The sequence below is a fragment of the Xiphophorus couchianus genome, chromosome 9 (genome assembly GCF_001444195.1).
Source record: "Xiphophorus couchianus chromosome 9, X_couchianus-1.0, whole genome shotgun sequence".
NCBI lineage: Eukaryota > Metazoa > Chordata > Actinopteri > Cyprinodontiformes > Poeciliidae > Xiphophorus > Xiphophorus couchianus.
The window spans coordinates 18,861,266-18,879,424 of NC_040236.1; the positions used below are offsets into that span (position 1 = coordinate 18,861,266).

General features: G+C 40.9%; 2 protein-coding genes across 7 annotated transcripts in view; both read left to right on the forward strand.

The window, feature by feature from the left end:
• Positions 1–2,899, forward strand: coa7 (cytochrome c oxidase assembly factor 7). Its single transcript, XM_028027369.1, has 3 exons — positions 1–266; positions 992–1,132; positions 2,198–2,899. Exons 1-3 carry the CDS (start codon positions 161–163, stop codon positions 2,641–2,643), a joined length of 693 nt encoding a protein of 230 aa, XP_027883170.1. The 5' UTR covers positions 1–160; the 3' UTR covers positions 2,644–2,899.
• A 597-nt stretch (positions 2,900–3,496) lies between these two features.
• Positions 3,497–18,159, forward strand: part of ralgps2 (Ral GEF with PH domain and SH3 binding motif 2) — an 83,558-nt gene continuing 68,895 nt past the window's right edge. For 3 of the 6 annotated variants that reach the window (XM_028026965.1, XM_028026969.1, XM_028026968.1), the window contains exon 1: positions 3,497–3,789. The gene's annotated coding sequence lies outside the window, so the exon portion shown is untranslated. Of the gene's footprint in view, positions 3,790–7,178; positions 7,274–18,159 lie in introns of those variants that run through there. The other 3 variants (XM_028026970.1, XM_028026971.1, XM_028026966.1) reach the window with 3 other exon arrangements.

The following is an 18,159-nucleotide window of genomic DNA, read 5'->3' on the forward strand; positions in this document are numbered from 1 at the left end:
TAAGCAGCACATGAGGGAAGGTAGCTGACAGCTTTGGTGCTAGCAGAACCAGACCGGGTCCACATGCAGGAGAGGCTTTGGTAGCACACACACAACTGGTGTTGTTGAGCAGCTCCAGCTCAGGTTTCTGTTGTACTGCGGACTTGGCAGAAGTTGAGTCATGGCTGGACTTATAAACTTTGAGGATGAGGAGGAGGTGAAGCAGTTCTTGGACAACCTGGGAGTGGAGTACAGTTACCAGTGTTACAAGGAGAAGGACCCTGAAGGTAACTACAACCCTGAGCTGTTCACGTTGTTAAGCAGACTGAATAATGTTACTTTAAGATTTGCTATTTTATGTTGTTTCATGGTGTTTTACGTTATTATACGATATAGAGCTGCAGTATTTTATATGACTGTACTGTTATGTAATGCTGTGAGATAAGGCTATGTTTTTTTTTATATTTTATGTTATTTAAAGTTGTGCCTTTTATATTCTTATGTCGTTCTTTTCATGTTTTGCAATGCTATTTATTTTATTTAATTTACACAGTTTTAAGATTATTTTAAGTTATTCTTTTGTCATTCCAAGTTACTATATTTTGTTGTTACCTTATATTACTATACGTTATAGCATACTGTTGTTTTAAGTTATTGTATAATCAGTTATTTTATTTTAAGAGATATATCTGTTTTATGCTTTTATGCTGTTTTTGTTGTTTTTAAGTTATGATAATATGTTGGAATCGGATATTTGCCCAATATTACAGTTTACGTGTATTATAGCGTTTAATACATGTATATCTCAATAATAGTAAAGGTTTTTAAAGAAAGTAGAAGATTTAAAGGTTTTTCAGAATGATGGAGAATAAATATAAGATAAAATGGACACACAAAGAACAAACAACATGCATTTAAATAATATATACAAATCCCAGAGTCATAGTTTTAGTTTAATGACATGTTCTTATGTTTGCCTCTGTGTCACTAACTTTCTGATGCGTGTCCTTAGGGTGCCAGAGGCTGGCAGACTATTTGGATGGCGTGAAGAAAAACTATGATTCTGCAGCACAAGTCCTGAAACACAACTGTGACACAAACGGACACTCAGAGAGCTGCTATAAACTCGGAGCTTACCATGTCGTCGGCAAAGGTGTGTGAACAGACCGCTTTTCCAGAAGGAAAGAAAGAACGGCCTCACTTTTTAAACTGTTAGCTTTCAATCACATGGCCTTAATCAGGCTCTAAAGTTACTTAATTACTGCCTAAAATGTGTAAAAACATTACACAGAGTCAACACTGTCATTAGTTGACTCTGACAACTAATGACAGTGGGCCAGCAGACCGACGTCTGCTGGCCCACGTCTTTGATTAGCGTCTAATCAAAGACAATCACTTGATTTCCAATCAAACACATTAAAGACTCTACATAAGGTCGTAGAAAAGCCCTGGACAGCAACTGTGACGTATGGTGGTGGAGGTGTCATGATTTCAGTTCGCAGCTACTGACTTGGCCTTGAACCACTTTGTATGTCAAATATGAGGCCATCAGTCCAACAATTAAACTTAGCCAGAATTGTTTTCCAACAGTTTTTTAGATAACATTTCTGTCCTGATATGTAAAAACCCTAGAATTGAAAGCCCTTCTCTCCAGCAATGACTTGTCAGCTTTTTTTCATGTCAGTGTTTGAAATGGATTTATTTTTGCTTCAACATTCCAACAAAAACTTTCCTTCTGGTTTTGTTATCTGCCCTTTCGTTGTTGTACGCGATATTTAAAGTATTTTGTCTTAAATATTTTTTTATGAATTCTTGAAAAACAAAAGTGCAGCCACAGCTTCCCAGCATGTCCTGCTCATACAGTAAACTGATAAGTAAGATGATGAGGAACAAGTAAGTTCCTCTGGATTTTTTTTCCCCTTTTGGTACCCAAGTATGAATCAGACTTGTGGATTGTTGTACTTGTACATATATTCTTAAGTTAATAAATTACTTATGTATTCCTGATCCTAATCCTATTAAAGATACAATTTAATGCATCTTTAACACATACAAACTACACAAATGAACCGTGGGATGTGTATGGACTGTTTTTCTGTTCATAAATAGTTACATTTACTGTTTTAAATTAATATGAATTTAAATTAAATTTTTAGACTTTAAGTGTTATAACAGATTTCTGTCGTCTTAGTGAGTCTCTGCTGAATCTGTTCACCAGGTGGAGTGACCAAGTGTCTGAAAACCGCCTACTCCTGCTTCGTGCGCTCCTGCAACACTGGAGGAAAGAAGTCTATAGACGCATGCCATAACGTCGGTCTGCTGGCCCACGACGGGCGAGCTCTGGACGGCGGCCCCGACGCCACATTGGCCCGGGAGTACTACGAGAAGGCCTGCGCCGGCGGCTTCGCACCATCCTGCTTCAACCTCAGCGCCATGTTCATCGAGGGCAACGCCAAAGGGCCGCCACCGGACATGAGTCAAGCCTTCAAGTACGCCAGCAGGGCTTGCGAGCTCGGACACGTGTGGGGGTGTGCCAACGCCAGTCGGATGTGCAAACTCGGGGACGGCACGGAGAAGGACGAGAAGAAAGCAGAGGATCTGAAGAACCGAGCGAGGGAGCTGCACAGTGTAGAAAAGGAAAGGCAGCTGAAATTTGGGGATTGATTTTAGACACGGTGCTGTCAAATGATGGCTTGATTGTTTTTTTTTATTTTTACGCTGCCACACGATGTTTCACTTCCTGCAGTTTTGTTGGAGTAAAACGGGATAACTGCAGTTAAGGGATACCGATACGCTGTTGTTTCAATGCATCTGTTTGCCTCACTACAATCTGTAGATGGGAAGATTGTCAGAAATGTGTACATTTGTGTGATATAGAAAATTGTTGATGTCCAAACAATAAATGAATGAAATTCTAATATTTTTGTTCTGTACTTCTACAATTTGTAACCTGTAGTTGTTAAAAGAAAGTACGGATAAGGTTACAGTAAAATGTTATTGAGAAACAAAGCACAATAAGGTGTTGCTGTGTTCTTATTAAAACATTTTTGAGCTGTTCTTTTTCCAGGGTGAAATGATTTTATTCTGGGTACACATGTTTGAGCTTATTGTGGATTTTATGTAACGTAAAAATGATTAACTGATTAACACCAGATGTGCAGCTGATGGTATTTGTTTAAATGTCCCCTAAGAAGCTGCATCTCAGTCACAAACAGCTTAAAAATAGCCTCCAGTGACAGGAAACATTTAAAATAACAGATAAAAGTAAAACATTTGCAAAATTCTACTGGAAAAGTTGAGAATTTTTGGGTAGTCGACTCTACCAACCTCTACCGAGATGCACCTGTGGTAGTTTTGTTTCTACCAAACTAAAAGTAAAAAGGTTTCACCACTAGAGGGAAGCAGAATCAAACACTTGAACTTTACTCTCATTTCAAAGCCCCATGGAAGCGTTCTGCTGCACCCTGCCTGCAACAATAAACAAAAGAGAAACGCGGCCCCCATCTGTCAAACCGACACTGTACTAGTCAACAATAATGCCGAGAATGACAAGAGATCTCTGTACTTGAAGATACTAAAGGCAGGTCTGCTGAGGATGATGAGCAGCCTGCCCCAGTTAGCACCCTGGAAGCTCCGCCCGTCGGTCGGCTGTGCGCCTCCTCAGCTCTCATTCAAAACACAACACAGCTGTTGCGAGACGCGCTGTTGTGCAGCGGAGCGTTGTGGTTTATAGCAAACTGCGAAGCGCCGTCCTCTGATGTGCCCGCTGGAGTACCATCAGACGGAGACGGAGGAAAACGGGGCATTTCAGTGAGTTTACCGCACACCATGGCCCGGTGGGGCAACTTGGATATCGTGAGCCGCATAATTCGGTAATCCCCCGCGCATCGAGCTAGCTAGCTAAGGCAACGTTAAATCCCCATGGACGGATTTGGGTGTGTTTGTTTTTATTCACAGGATGCTCCTTTATATATATATATATATATATATATATATAGAAGCAAAGCACCGTGAATCCACAATGAAAGCGTGATTAGAACCGACACGCTTAATGCAGGGATGATTTTCTTGCGCAGACTGTTGGTATCTGTGGCTATAGGTGCAGAGATGTATTAAAGCTTTTATTTTATTTTTCTTCACTCAGCCAGGTGAGGTTAAAACACAGAGAGAGGGAGCGCAGAGGGTGTTTGATCTGATGCCAGCAGTAAATCATGCGCCCCCTCCTTCTTTTACAAGCTAGTGAGTCAAGCTAGTTAGCAGTATTTGTGACATGCTAATATGGAGGCGTATAAATAGCAGCGAGGGAGACTCTGAGAGTGAACATTGCTGATTTATTTATGTTTTTCTCCCTCTCTTTCTCTTTGTTCGTTCATATTCAGCATGTGATTCAAAGGCCGCTGGGTTTACGTGGGGCAGCCAGTTTAGTTAGCTCGCTGTTAGCAGCCACTGCAGGCTCAGTACCTGCTGCCTCCTCCGAGAGCTCATAGGCGATGAACCCCCCGCACAGCTCCCTTCAGGAGGGGGGACGCTATGGGTGTGGCGGGGGGTTCACCCGCAAACAATACCGAGGGGGCAGCCTTGGCTTACCCCAAACTTAGCCTTAGCATATCGGAGAAAGCTATGCGACAGGAAAAGTAGGAGAATTTTGAAATTGGGAAATGGGCCGGAAGCGGTTTTCGACCTGAAATTAAGTAGACAGTCGGAAAAAAAAACTGTGTAAATTATAAATGTTTGTTTTCTGTTAACACTACTGTAGCTAAACAGTCAGAATCAGAAATGTCATCACGTTACAAAAATAATGCATTTTCATTTTAACTTTCTTTAATAGACCCAACACAAAGTAGCACGTAATTGGGAAGTGAAATGAAAAGCATACATGGCTTTCTTTGTTTTGTTTTTTTCTTCCATACTCAACACGTGATGAGTATGACCTCTCTTCTTATTCAGGATCTCTGTTTCTCCATTACTTGCAGAAACATCCGTTGCAACTTCTTTTGGGGTTATGTCTCTACCGGTTTTGCACATGATTGACAATTTCACAACATTTTCTCCCAGACTGACTGGATGGGGAGCATAAATTTTTAAAGTAAATTTTTAAGTCTTCCCTCAACTTCTCTTATGGTTTTTGATATAGACTTTGTGTGACTGTAACACATGAATTGGATTGAAGACATTGCATTGTGTCTGTAGGTTTTGGCTTCCTTCATCTTGGGTCTTTTGTATCCTCGTCCAGGATTGCCATTTTATTTAGTTTTTCCATCAACTCTAACCAACTTCCCTATTTCCTGCTAAAGAAAAGCATCACCAAAGATGCAGCTACCACCATGTTATATCATGAGGATGGTGTATTCAGAGTAATGTGAATATTAGTTTTCCTCCACACACAGGAAAAATGGACACATGGACCAAAAAAAAAAAAATTATTTTTTTAATTTAATATATGCAAACCTCCTTATGGAATTTCTTTTAAAACTTCTGCTTGTTCCCACGACTTTTTGAGCGCACAACCTGAACACAACTTTCCACTTTACAATTGTGGCTTTCTCTATAAAGTCTGAGTAAAACACGTTGAAGTTAGTGGTTGTAAAGCGAGATAATGTGGAAAAGGTTCTAGGGGCATAGTGCATGAATATCTGTTGAAGGTTAACTTTCCTTTGGTTAGTTTCTCTTTGACTCTCAGCTGTTTGAGCATGCTGTATGAGCAGTCATGAACACTCGGTTTGAAAACGTCCTGCGCCACCCTGACTAGGACTCGATTTTATCCCTTAATGCTTCCTGATTGCTGTTCTGATTATTCAGAGAATAGAGTAGAGAGAATATTATTCAGAGGACCATTGTTTACATTTTTCCATGATTTCGTATTGTGAATTGGATAAATGAAAATAAACCACCCATGGAATGCCTAAGCAATTTCTAGCTGCTATATCGACACATTGCACTCTGTTTGCTGCATAATAGCTAGATGTGATTTTGAAAGACCTACAATAATGCTCTGGGGGCTTTCACTATTGCATTCCCCTCTACACCCTCACACACAAACGGCCTCCCCGTATGGTGACATCGTATCTCCCTCTTCTCCACTCGAGATTTTTCTTTTGAGAAATTCAAGAACGTTACGTTTTGATATTTCATACGGCTGTGTGAGTTTGTTGTTCTAGACGCTTCACAAATGACCCAGAGGTCTCAGGTTCAGACTCATGACTAGCGTGCCTTTTTACAGAGCTGTAGTGTTGTTCAGAGGAGACTGATACAATCCCACTCTTTTTTCTTAACCATCTTCCTTGACATTTAGTAATGTGTAGTACTGTGTTCTTTCAGCAAATTGCCTTTTTGAGTCGGTTTATACCAGTTATTCATCACACTTAATTTGAGTTGTTTCAGCCCTAATACTAATAACAATGCCTTTGATTCATTAAAGCTGTGTAGGAACGCAGTAACAACACAGATTCCCTGTAATGTACTCAGGCCGGCGGCCGGTTGGAGGAAGCCACCCATCGGTAGCTACACTCCGCACCTCCACTTAATCCCAGCGTTGCCTGACGAACGCTGGCCCATCTGCCCAGGACCGCGGTGTAACTGCTCGGTCTCAGGTCTGCAAATGTGATTAGTCAGAGATTACATCTCTGCGTATGTGTGTGTGTGTGAAATGAAACTCCCCTCTCACAATCAGAGCTTCGTGTTTACAAGAGAACAGGATAAAGCGCTGAAGGGGCCTCTGCGTCATCGAGTGCAGGCCCCGGTCTCTCAGATTATGTTCCTCCATGCTGTATTGCATCATGTCCCGTCATGGCAGGCGTGTTTCTAACAATCTTGTGGTTGGTTCTAGATGCGCGTGCAGGTGAGTTAACAAGCCATCTTCATGTTGGCTGCTATAGATAGTCTTTGAGCCTTTTTTTTTTTTCTCTAGTCCGCGTCAGCTTTCATCTCTGCGTGACCTCCAATCAGGGCCGTAGCTCTGTTGCCACGGTAACTTAATGCTTGAGTCTGGCATATCCATTCAGCACAGATGGAACTGAGAAGTCACATGTCGTCACACACTTTTTGTTGTTGTTTGTTTTTTTTTTTCCTATTCTTTTAGCGGCCTTCTCTCTGTTCCTGTCGGGAACGGGCAAACACGGTCTGCGGCGCGCGACGACTTGTTTTGGAACACTGATAAAAGTACTGTGGACGACCGTGGGTTTGGTGAGGACTGTATGTCAGCCGGGAGTCGGGTGAAGTGGGTGTCATCAATCCAGGGCTCGGCCAGCACCTGATTAGCTGCCTGCACGACTGTGTGCAAATGTGCAGCAGGACGGTAAGAGGGGAGGATAATGCAGGATTCCACTTCTTAAGTCTCAGAGGCTTGCACCACGTTGCAAGGTGCAGACTGAGCTACTTGCATTTTTATTCACTACGACGTTTGAGGAAGTAATGCTACGGTGTTTCCCCTGCTGCCCTCTCGTTGTGTGTGAGTGTATGTTTGCCATGTGGTTCCTGTTGTGTTGTCATCACAGCTACTGTTTAGGAGAAGTAGAGGCCACCGAGAGCTGCTGGCCACAGGCAGAGTTGTAGCATAGGCTTAAGTTAGAGTAGAATCTCAGTCATTCACACTAAATACACAGCAGGGGGAAAAATATACGTATGGCTTTGATTTTATCCTATTTTACTGTGTTGCAATCATAAAATCTGACTGAAAAATGTTGACTGAAAAATCTGGAATACATTTATTGATGAGGGAAAATAAGTCTTGTGTAGGAAATAATTATTTACTATAAGATCACTGGAGTCACAATTCTTGGTAACCTTAGCAATTGCTTTAAAATAAATGTGAGCAAAGCTTTTTTTTATGTTGCTAGTTTTGTTTTTCTTAAGTTGATCAAAGTTTCTAGGAGAGTCTAATCCTAGAAACCTAAGCAAAACACAAAACTCTCCAAAGTGCGCTTTTAAAAAACTGGAACAAAAAGCCAGTTAGACGATATCTACACCTGTTTGTAACGGGACAGAAAAGGTGTTTCTGGCATAAATCCTAAATGTTGTCGTTGAGACTTCAACTTGGGGCTGGGCAACAAATCAATAACAATATGTGTAACGATAGACACGTGAACAGTATCGATAGAAATATGCCCGATACAGTGTTTCATAATTTCACTGGACTCCGATTCCAGAAACTCACACAACATTCTGGGGTAGGCAGAGGAAAGGCTTCACCTGCTCAACCTCACACTGGTCGAGCAGGTGTGAGGTCAGCTAGGTTGGTGGCATCAACTAACTCACTCTTATTGGTCACCTAGCAACAACTTGTTGAGTAACTTGGAGTTTCAGGTTTCACCACTGTGCCTCATAAGTGCTTAAAAATAAAAGGACAAAAAGAGTGGGACAGGAATGGTCACATCACCAGCTTGGTAGTATTTCAGACTTGAAACAAAAATCTTAGCGACAATTATTAATACTGGCTGATATGAAACTCTTTGGTCACTATCTGTATCGTCCAGCACTTCAACTTATACCACATACTTTGGTCAAATCAGCCTAAGATTGACGCCTTTCCATTTTTGGGTTTTCCCTCTCCCTCTGGGTTTGGTGTGACGCTAACATGAAGATGGCTTCATGGGAGAAATAACATGCCCTGTTCTTACTCATTTAAACGCTGAATGCCACACCCTTGATACCAGTACACTCACACTGGTCAAACTGGAAGCAGCTCAAAAACGTCACACATACTTAAACTTTTTGGTGTTTAAAAAAAGCCTCTTCATTTGCTCATGTTTAAACTACAGATTCACAATAAATTGAATTTCACTCGTCATTACAATATGAGTTTGTTCCATCCCACAGGACTGTGCTGTCCTGCGACTAGTTTTGGTCTAAGCAATTATCACGTATCCCCCGACTGGGGGAAAAACAAAACAAAACACAAAAATGTTGAATTTTCCTCAAAATTTCAGTGTGACATCCCATTGCAGTAAAAGATACACTTATTTTAAGGTGTTTTAAGCATCTGCCAGTAAATGTGGCCAGCACTGCATGTACTGACCTTTCCTTCCAGTTGGAGAGACAGCCGTTCCTCCTGTCTGAACATCCTGGCCTAAACACTGAAGCTCACTTTGCCTGTAATATTAACATGGTTTTAAAATGCATCAGACAGTCTGTGTGTACAGTTCTGGACTGTTGGGAGTTCTTGTGTCAGTGAGCGAGTGAAAACAATAGACCTTAAAGCGTGTAGCGCTTTATCATCATTTATCGACTGGACTGTTACGGCTTCCACATGGAGAGCTACAGGCGAATATTATTATTTCTTTGTTTATTATTTCTTTCATTTACTGAAAGGTGAATATCTGAGAGTTTGGGGAGAAAATTGGTGTGCTTATTATCAGAGATGACCAAACTGGTGTTGCTGGATAAGCCTAGTCAAATTTGAGACAACAAAACTCTCCTTGCACATTATGGTTGTATGGTGCTTGTTGAATCGTTCCTCATCTGTATCTATTGTAATAACTCTTATGGTGTGTGCCGCTCATGCAGCAGAGCAGTTTCGCTTTTTGTTTGTTTGTGTTTGTTTTGGTCGGTACCAGCATGTTATGCAGCAAAGGAAAAACCACCCGGCTCTTGATCAGTTTTTCAGCAGGGATTGAATATTATTAATATTATACCCCGATTTATTTATCAGTGAAACGTCCCAGTTTTAGTTTAATCTTGTATTTTTTTTAGTATGCAACTTTTCTTTCTCAAACCTATGTAACTGGGATATTATTTGAATGTACCATAATGCTCAAAATTTAATGTACGTAGCTCTTTATGGCAAATCTACATTCTCCTGTCCTCCTTTAAAGTTGCTGCAAAAGTATCCAACGTTAAAAAACACCTGAAGTCCTACAGTTCTGGTTCTACAGTTCTTTATGGGACTGAGTGAGACTGCATAGTCTCCTCCGTCCTTGTTTGTTACAGTTCCAATTAGTTTAAAAGTTTCACATTTTTGCTTTGATTTTGAATATGGGAGTATCTATTTCTGCCTTTCTTGAACTGCATGTCCTCCTTTTCTACCTTTTCTTTTAATTTTTTTGTTTTGAAGATTGTCAATGAAAAACATGTACATGTCCCACTTGATAGCTGTGCAGGCAACTTCTGGGCTCTCGCTCAAACATGGATTTCCTTCAATAGTAAACTTTCACTGCACATTAATACAACCTGAGTATCTAGTTCAAACGGTTGGAATTTCTTGTGTGCATCAGTGAAGGGAGCAGTGTTTGATTTTTCTGGTCAGCAGTGTACATTTCCACTCAAAATCTGCACTAGACTTAAATCTGTTGCTTTAAGTCTAGTGCAATGCACACTTTGCAGTGCCTTGCAAAAATATTTGACCTCTTGACCTTTCTCATATCTTGTAATTTTTAGTATTTTTATAATGACTTTATTGGACCAGGGTTTAGTGAGGTTGACTAGAGAGAGCATGTTTGACAATCAGCTTCTAAGGTTTTGCCACAGATTCTCAACCGGATGTAGATCTGAACTTTAACTGGACCATTACCTCCCACTCCAGTTTTTGCAGGTTTTGTTTTCAGGATTTCCTTCCATCCTTTACTTGCAGCATCCTTTCTCTGCTAAAGAAAAGCATGGGTGTCTTCTGCCATTTAAAAACTCCTGCAGCCTCAAGTTCTGCGATTAATCTGCGGCACTGGAACAACGTGAATCCTCATGTCTTTTAGCATAGCAAGTGTCAGGGCCGTTTTTCTTCTACAAATAGAAAGCTTTTATACACCGGCTGAAATGAGCATAAACAGACAGATGCCTCACCCTTCCACTTCCTCTGCATATTGTCCTGATCCACCGGTTTGGATCAGACATCCGACGGGTCTTTTCTGGCCTCGCAGCGTGTGGCCTCATCTATCTGTCTCGGAGTAGTTTGGCTCGCGTTGGAGCTGAGCGCCGGCTATGTCATGGAAACTCGTGAACTCGGGGGGGGGGCCGCTCCGCAGCCAAAGACAATATATCACACGCAGACGTGGCTGCAGCACTCCGTTCTCTCGGTGCTCGCCTTCTTTTTTGCGTTCTGCTTTTGCACATTTTATCCCCTGAGACACAACCGGCTTCCCGGTTTTCTGCTAAAGCGCACCGGTTAATTGCACGGATGTCGGAATCAGACGATTATTTTCTCTCGACGTGCTCCGATTAGTGACCGGCAAATGAAATGACCACAAATCAGATGTTTGTTTTTCTCCTTTTACAGTAAATGAATCAAAACTAGCAAATCAAAAAAGATGAAGTTGGATAAGTACTTTGATAGTTGGATGAATTAACCATGTAATTTAGTTTTTTCTCAATTTGAATCAAATCCACTTTATCTATAAGCTAACCTGCAGGATATATTTATCTTTTAATGCGTTTCTAATGTAATGATGTAATTAGGCTCGTCATAATAACATATTTTGCTGGATGATAAATTGTCTCAGAAACTATTGCGATGAATGATAATATTGTCATTTCAAGACCATTTTCAAGTATTTGATAATGGCATAATAATGTAAGTTTGCTTTCTTAAAGTCTAAAACTTTAATTTTATACAGAATATTCCTCACCTCAAGTGGAAGACATTTAATATTTCCAAAATAAAACTCAACAAACAGAAGCAGAAAATAAAAAGACAATTTCATTTCTTTGTTATGTTTAAATGTCACATTTAAATGTTTTGGATAATCAGACAAAGATAATGAGTTAATAAAAGCAGCTTCCACATTTTGATGGTTTTTAAGGGGGGGAAACAAGCTACCTAAACCAATCTGAACCTATGCGAAAAAGTATTTACCCCCTAAATCCTAAATTGAGTGGACTGTGAATATGAGGATCTTTTTCTGAACTTAGTCTTTATTTAAAAATATATTTTTACCCTTCATGTTGTCGGACAGATCAGGCTGGCCTGGGTTTGTCTAGGTGAACTGAACCCAAAAATACCCCCATCCGGTTAACTATGGTTGAAGCGTGGATGACTTTTTCCCCCCCTTCATGAAGGATTTTAAAACTGCGATTTCATTTTACAGTGTCACAATAGAATATGTTTGATCTAAGAGAGGATGACAAATACTTTTCATGAATGGCTAAGGATTCACAAATGAAACCGACACGTTCCCGCGATTCTTAAAGGGTCCATTCATACTTTTGTCACTGGCACTCGTTTCCTGTCGCCGTCGTCGGATTTCCCGCAGTTCACGTCTCCGCTTGCTGCCGCGGGCTTGTAGGCGCATGCCCCGAGTTTCACGCTCGACATTGCCAACTGTCAGAGTGGAAATGAAGTCACTACATTGGTCAGGTTTTTAGAAAGTCATCGCATTATTCTGTTGTGTTTGTTTGGTGACAATTTGAAAGGAACTGATTCAGGGAGGTGTGACTGTGTTGCTGAATGAACTACTTCTGGGAAGACAAACTTGACGGACAGGCTTGCATCTGATTTACCTTTGCTCCTGAAAAACAAAAGGTTGGGTAAACCCCAGCCAAAGTGGGGTTGAAAAGGATTTCGTGATGAAGGACAGCAAAAGCGACATTTCTGCCGGTAATGCCGTCTCGAGGGAACGCGGTGATATCTGCGGCAACACGCGCTCTGTGGGAGAAGAGGATCAGAACAAGGGTGTGTGAAAAGAGAGCAGCGAGGATGAAGAAGAAGAAAAGCGGTTTGAGGGGGAGGGGATTGAAGCGGTACAGCTGTTTCTCCCGTCTCAGCTGTTGCTCTTCTTATTCGAGGCAGACTCGCTTTCTCCCTTTATCTCTGACGCACGCCAGCGCCCTAACAGGAAGAGACACACTGTGTAACGCCGTCCTTCGCTCGGAGAGGAAGATGAAAGAGTTTACCCCTCTCCTGCTGCTATCTGATGGGAATCGTAACTCCTTCTCCATATTAGTACGCCAGGCCAGTCAGCACCAGATATGGAAGAATCCGAGCGGATCTTCCCGTCCCTGTAAACGCAAAGTCATTTGAGGAAAATCTTCAGCGTTTTTTTGTCATTTTCTTCTCTGAAGTCCTCTGTGTGTGTTGCCGGTGTCAAGTTTTATTCCTCCCCTTGTGATCTCTGACCCCCCTGACCTTTCGGAGCAAACAGCTCTGTGTGTCGGTGTGTAGTTCGAGGGTTCTTGAAAGACTTTGACTCTCATTCTTGGCGCTCTGCTAAAAACAGGTGTAAGATGTTGACACACTTTGATCGCAGACTTCATCATCTGCCCACTCTGTTTTTATTTCATTTTCTTTCTGCTTCACCTCCCTGGTAGTACCCACTGCAGGTTTCACTTTTTTATTATTTTTAAACTTTCGGGTGGTGGAGCACAGGCAGTGCTGTGTTAGGGGAAGTGAGGCGTGCGGTGCAGCCTCTTGCTGCGTGGAGACCCGGTTATCTTACTCCGTCTTGCTCAGTTAAGCAACTTCAAAGTCGCTTGAATTTTCAGGTTAAAAGTTGCTGAAAAACATTCTTTGCTTCGCTCTCTCTGAAAAATGTATTCACACCCTTTTCGTCCCTTTACATAAACTAAATGTAATACATTGGACCCAAGTGTAAGGAAACCAAAACATTGTTTTTGAAAGGTTTCTAAAAAGTCTTAAAAGTCTTTTTTTAGGACGTACCGCAGTTAAAGTCGCAGTATTTTTCTTTGTGCATCTAGACATTAACAATTTTTCATCAAAACAACAACAAAAAAATACTGTACACTGTTTTCCAAATTATTATGCAAATTGGATTTAAGTGTCATAAAGATAAATTTTTTTGTTGTGCTATTAAATTCATAGATTTTATTGTGTGTCAGGGTTCTTTGAATCACTATAATTAATTTCAGAGAGCTGGTTGATTAGTTTGTCTGCTGAGCTCAATTAAAGGAAATCTACTTAAGAAGGATGTTCCACATTATTAAGCAGGCCACAGGTTTCAAGCAATATGGGAAAGAGAAAGAATCTCTGCTGATGAAAATCATCAGATAGTGTAGTGTCGTATGACAAGATATAAAAACATTAGATATTTAACAAAAACTGAGTCATTTATCGTTCTGTGAAGAGATTTGTGGCTGATTCAGAACAATGATGGGTTTGTACGGATAAAGGCATAATGAGGAAGGTTTCTGTTAGACAAATTCATCGGATTAAGAGAGCAGCTGCTAAAATGCCCTTACAAAGCAGCAAACAGTTATTTGAAGCTGCTGGAGCCTCTGGAACCTCAAGGTGGAGGACCCTCCAGAGGCTTGCGGTGCATGAAGCTACTATTCGGCCACCACTAACCAGAGCTCAAAAGCAGAAACGGTCGCAGTGGGCCCTGCTGTACATGAAGATTAATTTTCAAACGCACTTGTTCACTGATGACTGCTGTGCAACCCTGGATGGTCCAGATGGACGCAGTGGTGGATTGGTGGTGGATGGCCACCACATCCCAACACGGCTGTGATGTCAGCAAGGAGGTGGTGGAGTCATGCTTTGGGCTGAAATCATGGGGAGAGAATCATTGGTCAGCCCCTTCAGAGTCCCTGAAGGTGTGAAAAAGACCTCAGCAAAGTATATGGAGTTTCTGACTGATCACTTTCTTTCATGGTTCAAAAAGAAGAGCCGTACCTTCAGTAGCAAAATGATCTTCATGCATGTCAATGCACCATCTCATGCTGCAAGGATGAGATGGTTCATTGTGTCATTGGCTGCTATGGGCATAAAAGGGGAGAAACACATGGTATGGTCACCATCCTCCTCTGACCTCTGACCTCAACCCTATTGAGAACCTTTGGAGTTTCCTCAAGCAGAAGATCTGAATGCAGTTCATATCCAACCAGCAGCGCTGGGAAGATATTCTGACATCCTACAAAGAAATTCATGCAGAAACTTTCCACAAACTCACAAGTTCAATGGATCAATAATTGTGCAGGTGATATCAAAGTAGGGGTCCTATGTCAACATGTTACTCAGTCTGTTAAGATGTTTTTGATTGAAATAGCTTTGATTTTAGTACATGTGATAACTTAATGCTGCACATTCAAAGAATGACCATTTGCAGTTCTTTATAATCCATAACATGTTTAGAAAATCTGCTGTGCATAATAATGTGGAACAATGCATTTTGAGTTTTTTATTTTTGAAAAAAATACTGTTCTCATGGGGAGCTTTGTTCAGTAAAATTTGATTTGAATTTTGACTAGTTCATGACTTGAAAATTATACTGACCATCATTTGCAGTGACCATTTAAGAAAATCTGAGAAAATATCACTTGCATAATAATTTGGAACACGGTGTAGTTCTAGCCGGAGAAATGGCTAATGGTCATTTACCAACGACAAAAGCTACAACCGCTAAAATCGCTCCGTTTTTGTTTACGTTTTGTGAACAACAAAGTTGCGCTCACTGTCTTCTTTGGATGTTTTTGTGTTGTTTCCTTCAGTAGTTCTTGATGCAGCGCCACCGCAGGCAGGAAGACAAACAGGTTTTCTAAGGGTTTAATTAAATCTTGTGTTGGTCTGTCACCCAATAAGAAAAGTTTCTGTTTTCAACATGAAAATGTTGAACAGGTAGGAACACTAATGGCTTTCGTACATCTGCTTTGGGTTAAGCATCTTATCTTAAGAGCAAAGTTGGCTTATGGTGATACAGAGATAGGACTTGACTGCTGTTTTTAAGAACTGATGTCTTTCCTGTGTTTAAAGAAATCCTCTTTTATTTTCCTTCTTTATGTTCCTCAATCCCTCCTTCTTCATAAAGGTACCAGTTTACATTCAAGATTAGCCCTTTTCAAAACCTTTTAAAGGTCGTACACATAATAATTGCATTGAAGTAAGCGTTCAGCAGAAAAATAAAGTAGCTACGAACCTTTTGTATGATAGGATCAAGCTTTTACATCCAGGATTTGTCCAGTTTCCGCCTGGATTTTCCTAGTTTGTCATGTCTGGAATTGGCATTGTTGCAGTGGGATTGTAGGGGGTTTATATGTTTTCTTTCTTCCACATAATGGTTCAGTCTGTCAGGTTGCAGCATGCTCTTTCTGTTGAGTCAAAAGCTCTCGGTCTAAAGCCCAGAGGGAGTCGAGTCCTGGGAAAATCTGAGACTGTGTCTTCGTGGTTGTATCAATGGAAAGTTTATTTTGTGGCAGGAGACGTAAAGACCTGACCCAATGGTAAGGATGAGTAGCCATGGGAACCAGTTTTTTTTTGGTTACAAGTGTTGAGAAAGGGTACAATTAATCGCAGAAATGTTATAAACATAGGTGTGTTTTAATTAGATTTGAAAATGGTACAGACACCTGGGAAACTACTAGCTGAACTCTACTTTTCTTTTTCTGAGAAATCTGGGTCAGATCTGGAACTAGTATCACTAGTTATTTCCTGACCTTACATATTAACATGGACACCTGTACATGTTTCACAGCCGTCCATGAAGCAGGACTGATTGGCTGTGAACTTTAGCATCATGTGTCGATATTAAGCGTGTCGGGTGCAGAGTTTCATTTTGTCGCCGCCTTTCTCGTCTACCTAGAAATGTGTAAGCGGAAAGTGAGAAACTGAAAATCTGGAGGATTTTGTAGCCCTGGCTTCCTTTTTATTTCATCAAATGTTTGCACAAATGTTTGGTTTGTCTTTTACTCACCTTAAAACACCATCCTCTTAGCGCCCCCTGTCTGTGGGGGATAAAACTTGCATGCAATTTCTCGTTATTGTTTTTTTTTCTTCTGTTTTCAAATAAAAATGTTTCTTCACTTGTCCACAACCATAAGTAGTTATTGTGCATTAATATTCTGACAATGTCATGTCCTCTAAAGCACATCAAGCTGTAGAAACAAAAGTTTCTATTTATTTCTGCAAACTTGTATCACTGCAAACTTGTACTGTACTCTAATCTGATTATTAATAACAAAGCACTGCTTTGATAATGACATACTGGATTGTACACCCAAAGCTTATGATGTCTAGGCCTGTTGGAATAATTAAATTAATTGCATTATAAATAAAAGCAAGCTCAATATTCTCCGTGTACATAATTTCTGTGTTTTTTTTTCTTTTCTCTCTTTCTAAAATTGGATGACAAGTCTTTGGTCTCAACTCACCATTTTGTTTAGGACAATTTTGTTTACAGACACTTCATACTTGCCTTTATTTGTCATTTCTGTTTTTGTTTCATTTGTTTGGGATATTTAAAATGTCTTGCAGTTCCAGCGTTAAATGTCCATTGGAATTTAACATTTATTGGTCTTTGAGAATGTGTTCTTGCATTATTATGCCGTTACCATAAGATCACTTGAAAATGATCTCAAAACAATAATATTGTTTATTCTGGAACAATTTATCATCCAGCAAAACTTGTTACCGCGACAGGCGTGCTAATGTCCATCAATAGTTTGTTTTCAAAAGCACTTCTTCCAAAACCTTGACAAATGACTCCCAGATTATTGTCAAGGAATGCTCGCAAAGTGGACTTCATAGTTTACTTTAGTTTGAAGCTTTGTTCTTTTATCATAAAAATATAATCAAAACTGGATTGTAGCGGTGGGAAATTTGGTCTCATCTTAAAACCTTACCTTATTAAAATCGAAGAAGCGTGGCACTCATTTGTCTTAAGCCCTACTGAGTTTTTTTCTCGCTGGTAGAAAGCAGGAATTTAGGAAGACAATATTTCTCTTTTTAGCATTTCAGCAATTTTCTCAAGACATTAACTTTAACTCAAAGCAAGGCTTGCTCAGCCCTTATGACTGTGCCAGTCCGCTGAGGCTCATAGAGGAAGACATAGAGATCCTATCGGCTTCCTCTAAACATTACGGCTCTGACTGACTGCTCTGTTGCCCTGCATTGTTCGTCGGCCCTTTCCTTGTTAACAGCCCGTGCGAGGAATGACCACAAACAACAGCGCCGCTGCCAGCATCGTACTTCCTCCCCCTTTCCTCCCCACTTCCTCCTCTTCCTCTCCTTCTGCCTTTCCACCCTGCTCTCATCTGTCACCGCGCTCAGGTCGCCCAGGCCTCAGCAGTGGGGTTGAACTTGGGCTGGGCTGGCTGCCTGCTCCCATTTGGGCCACAAATCAAACTCAAGCCAATACACACACACACTGTACAGCAGTACTTTGCCCACACGTGACAGCCTTCTGCTCTGAGGGCCTGCCTCATGCCACTTCTCCATAGCTTGGCACCACTCAACCGTTTTTTTGTTGTTGTTTTTTTTGGCTCATTTTATGGATAAATGGACAATGTCATTTGGATCCTGTGGCAGCT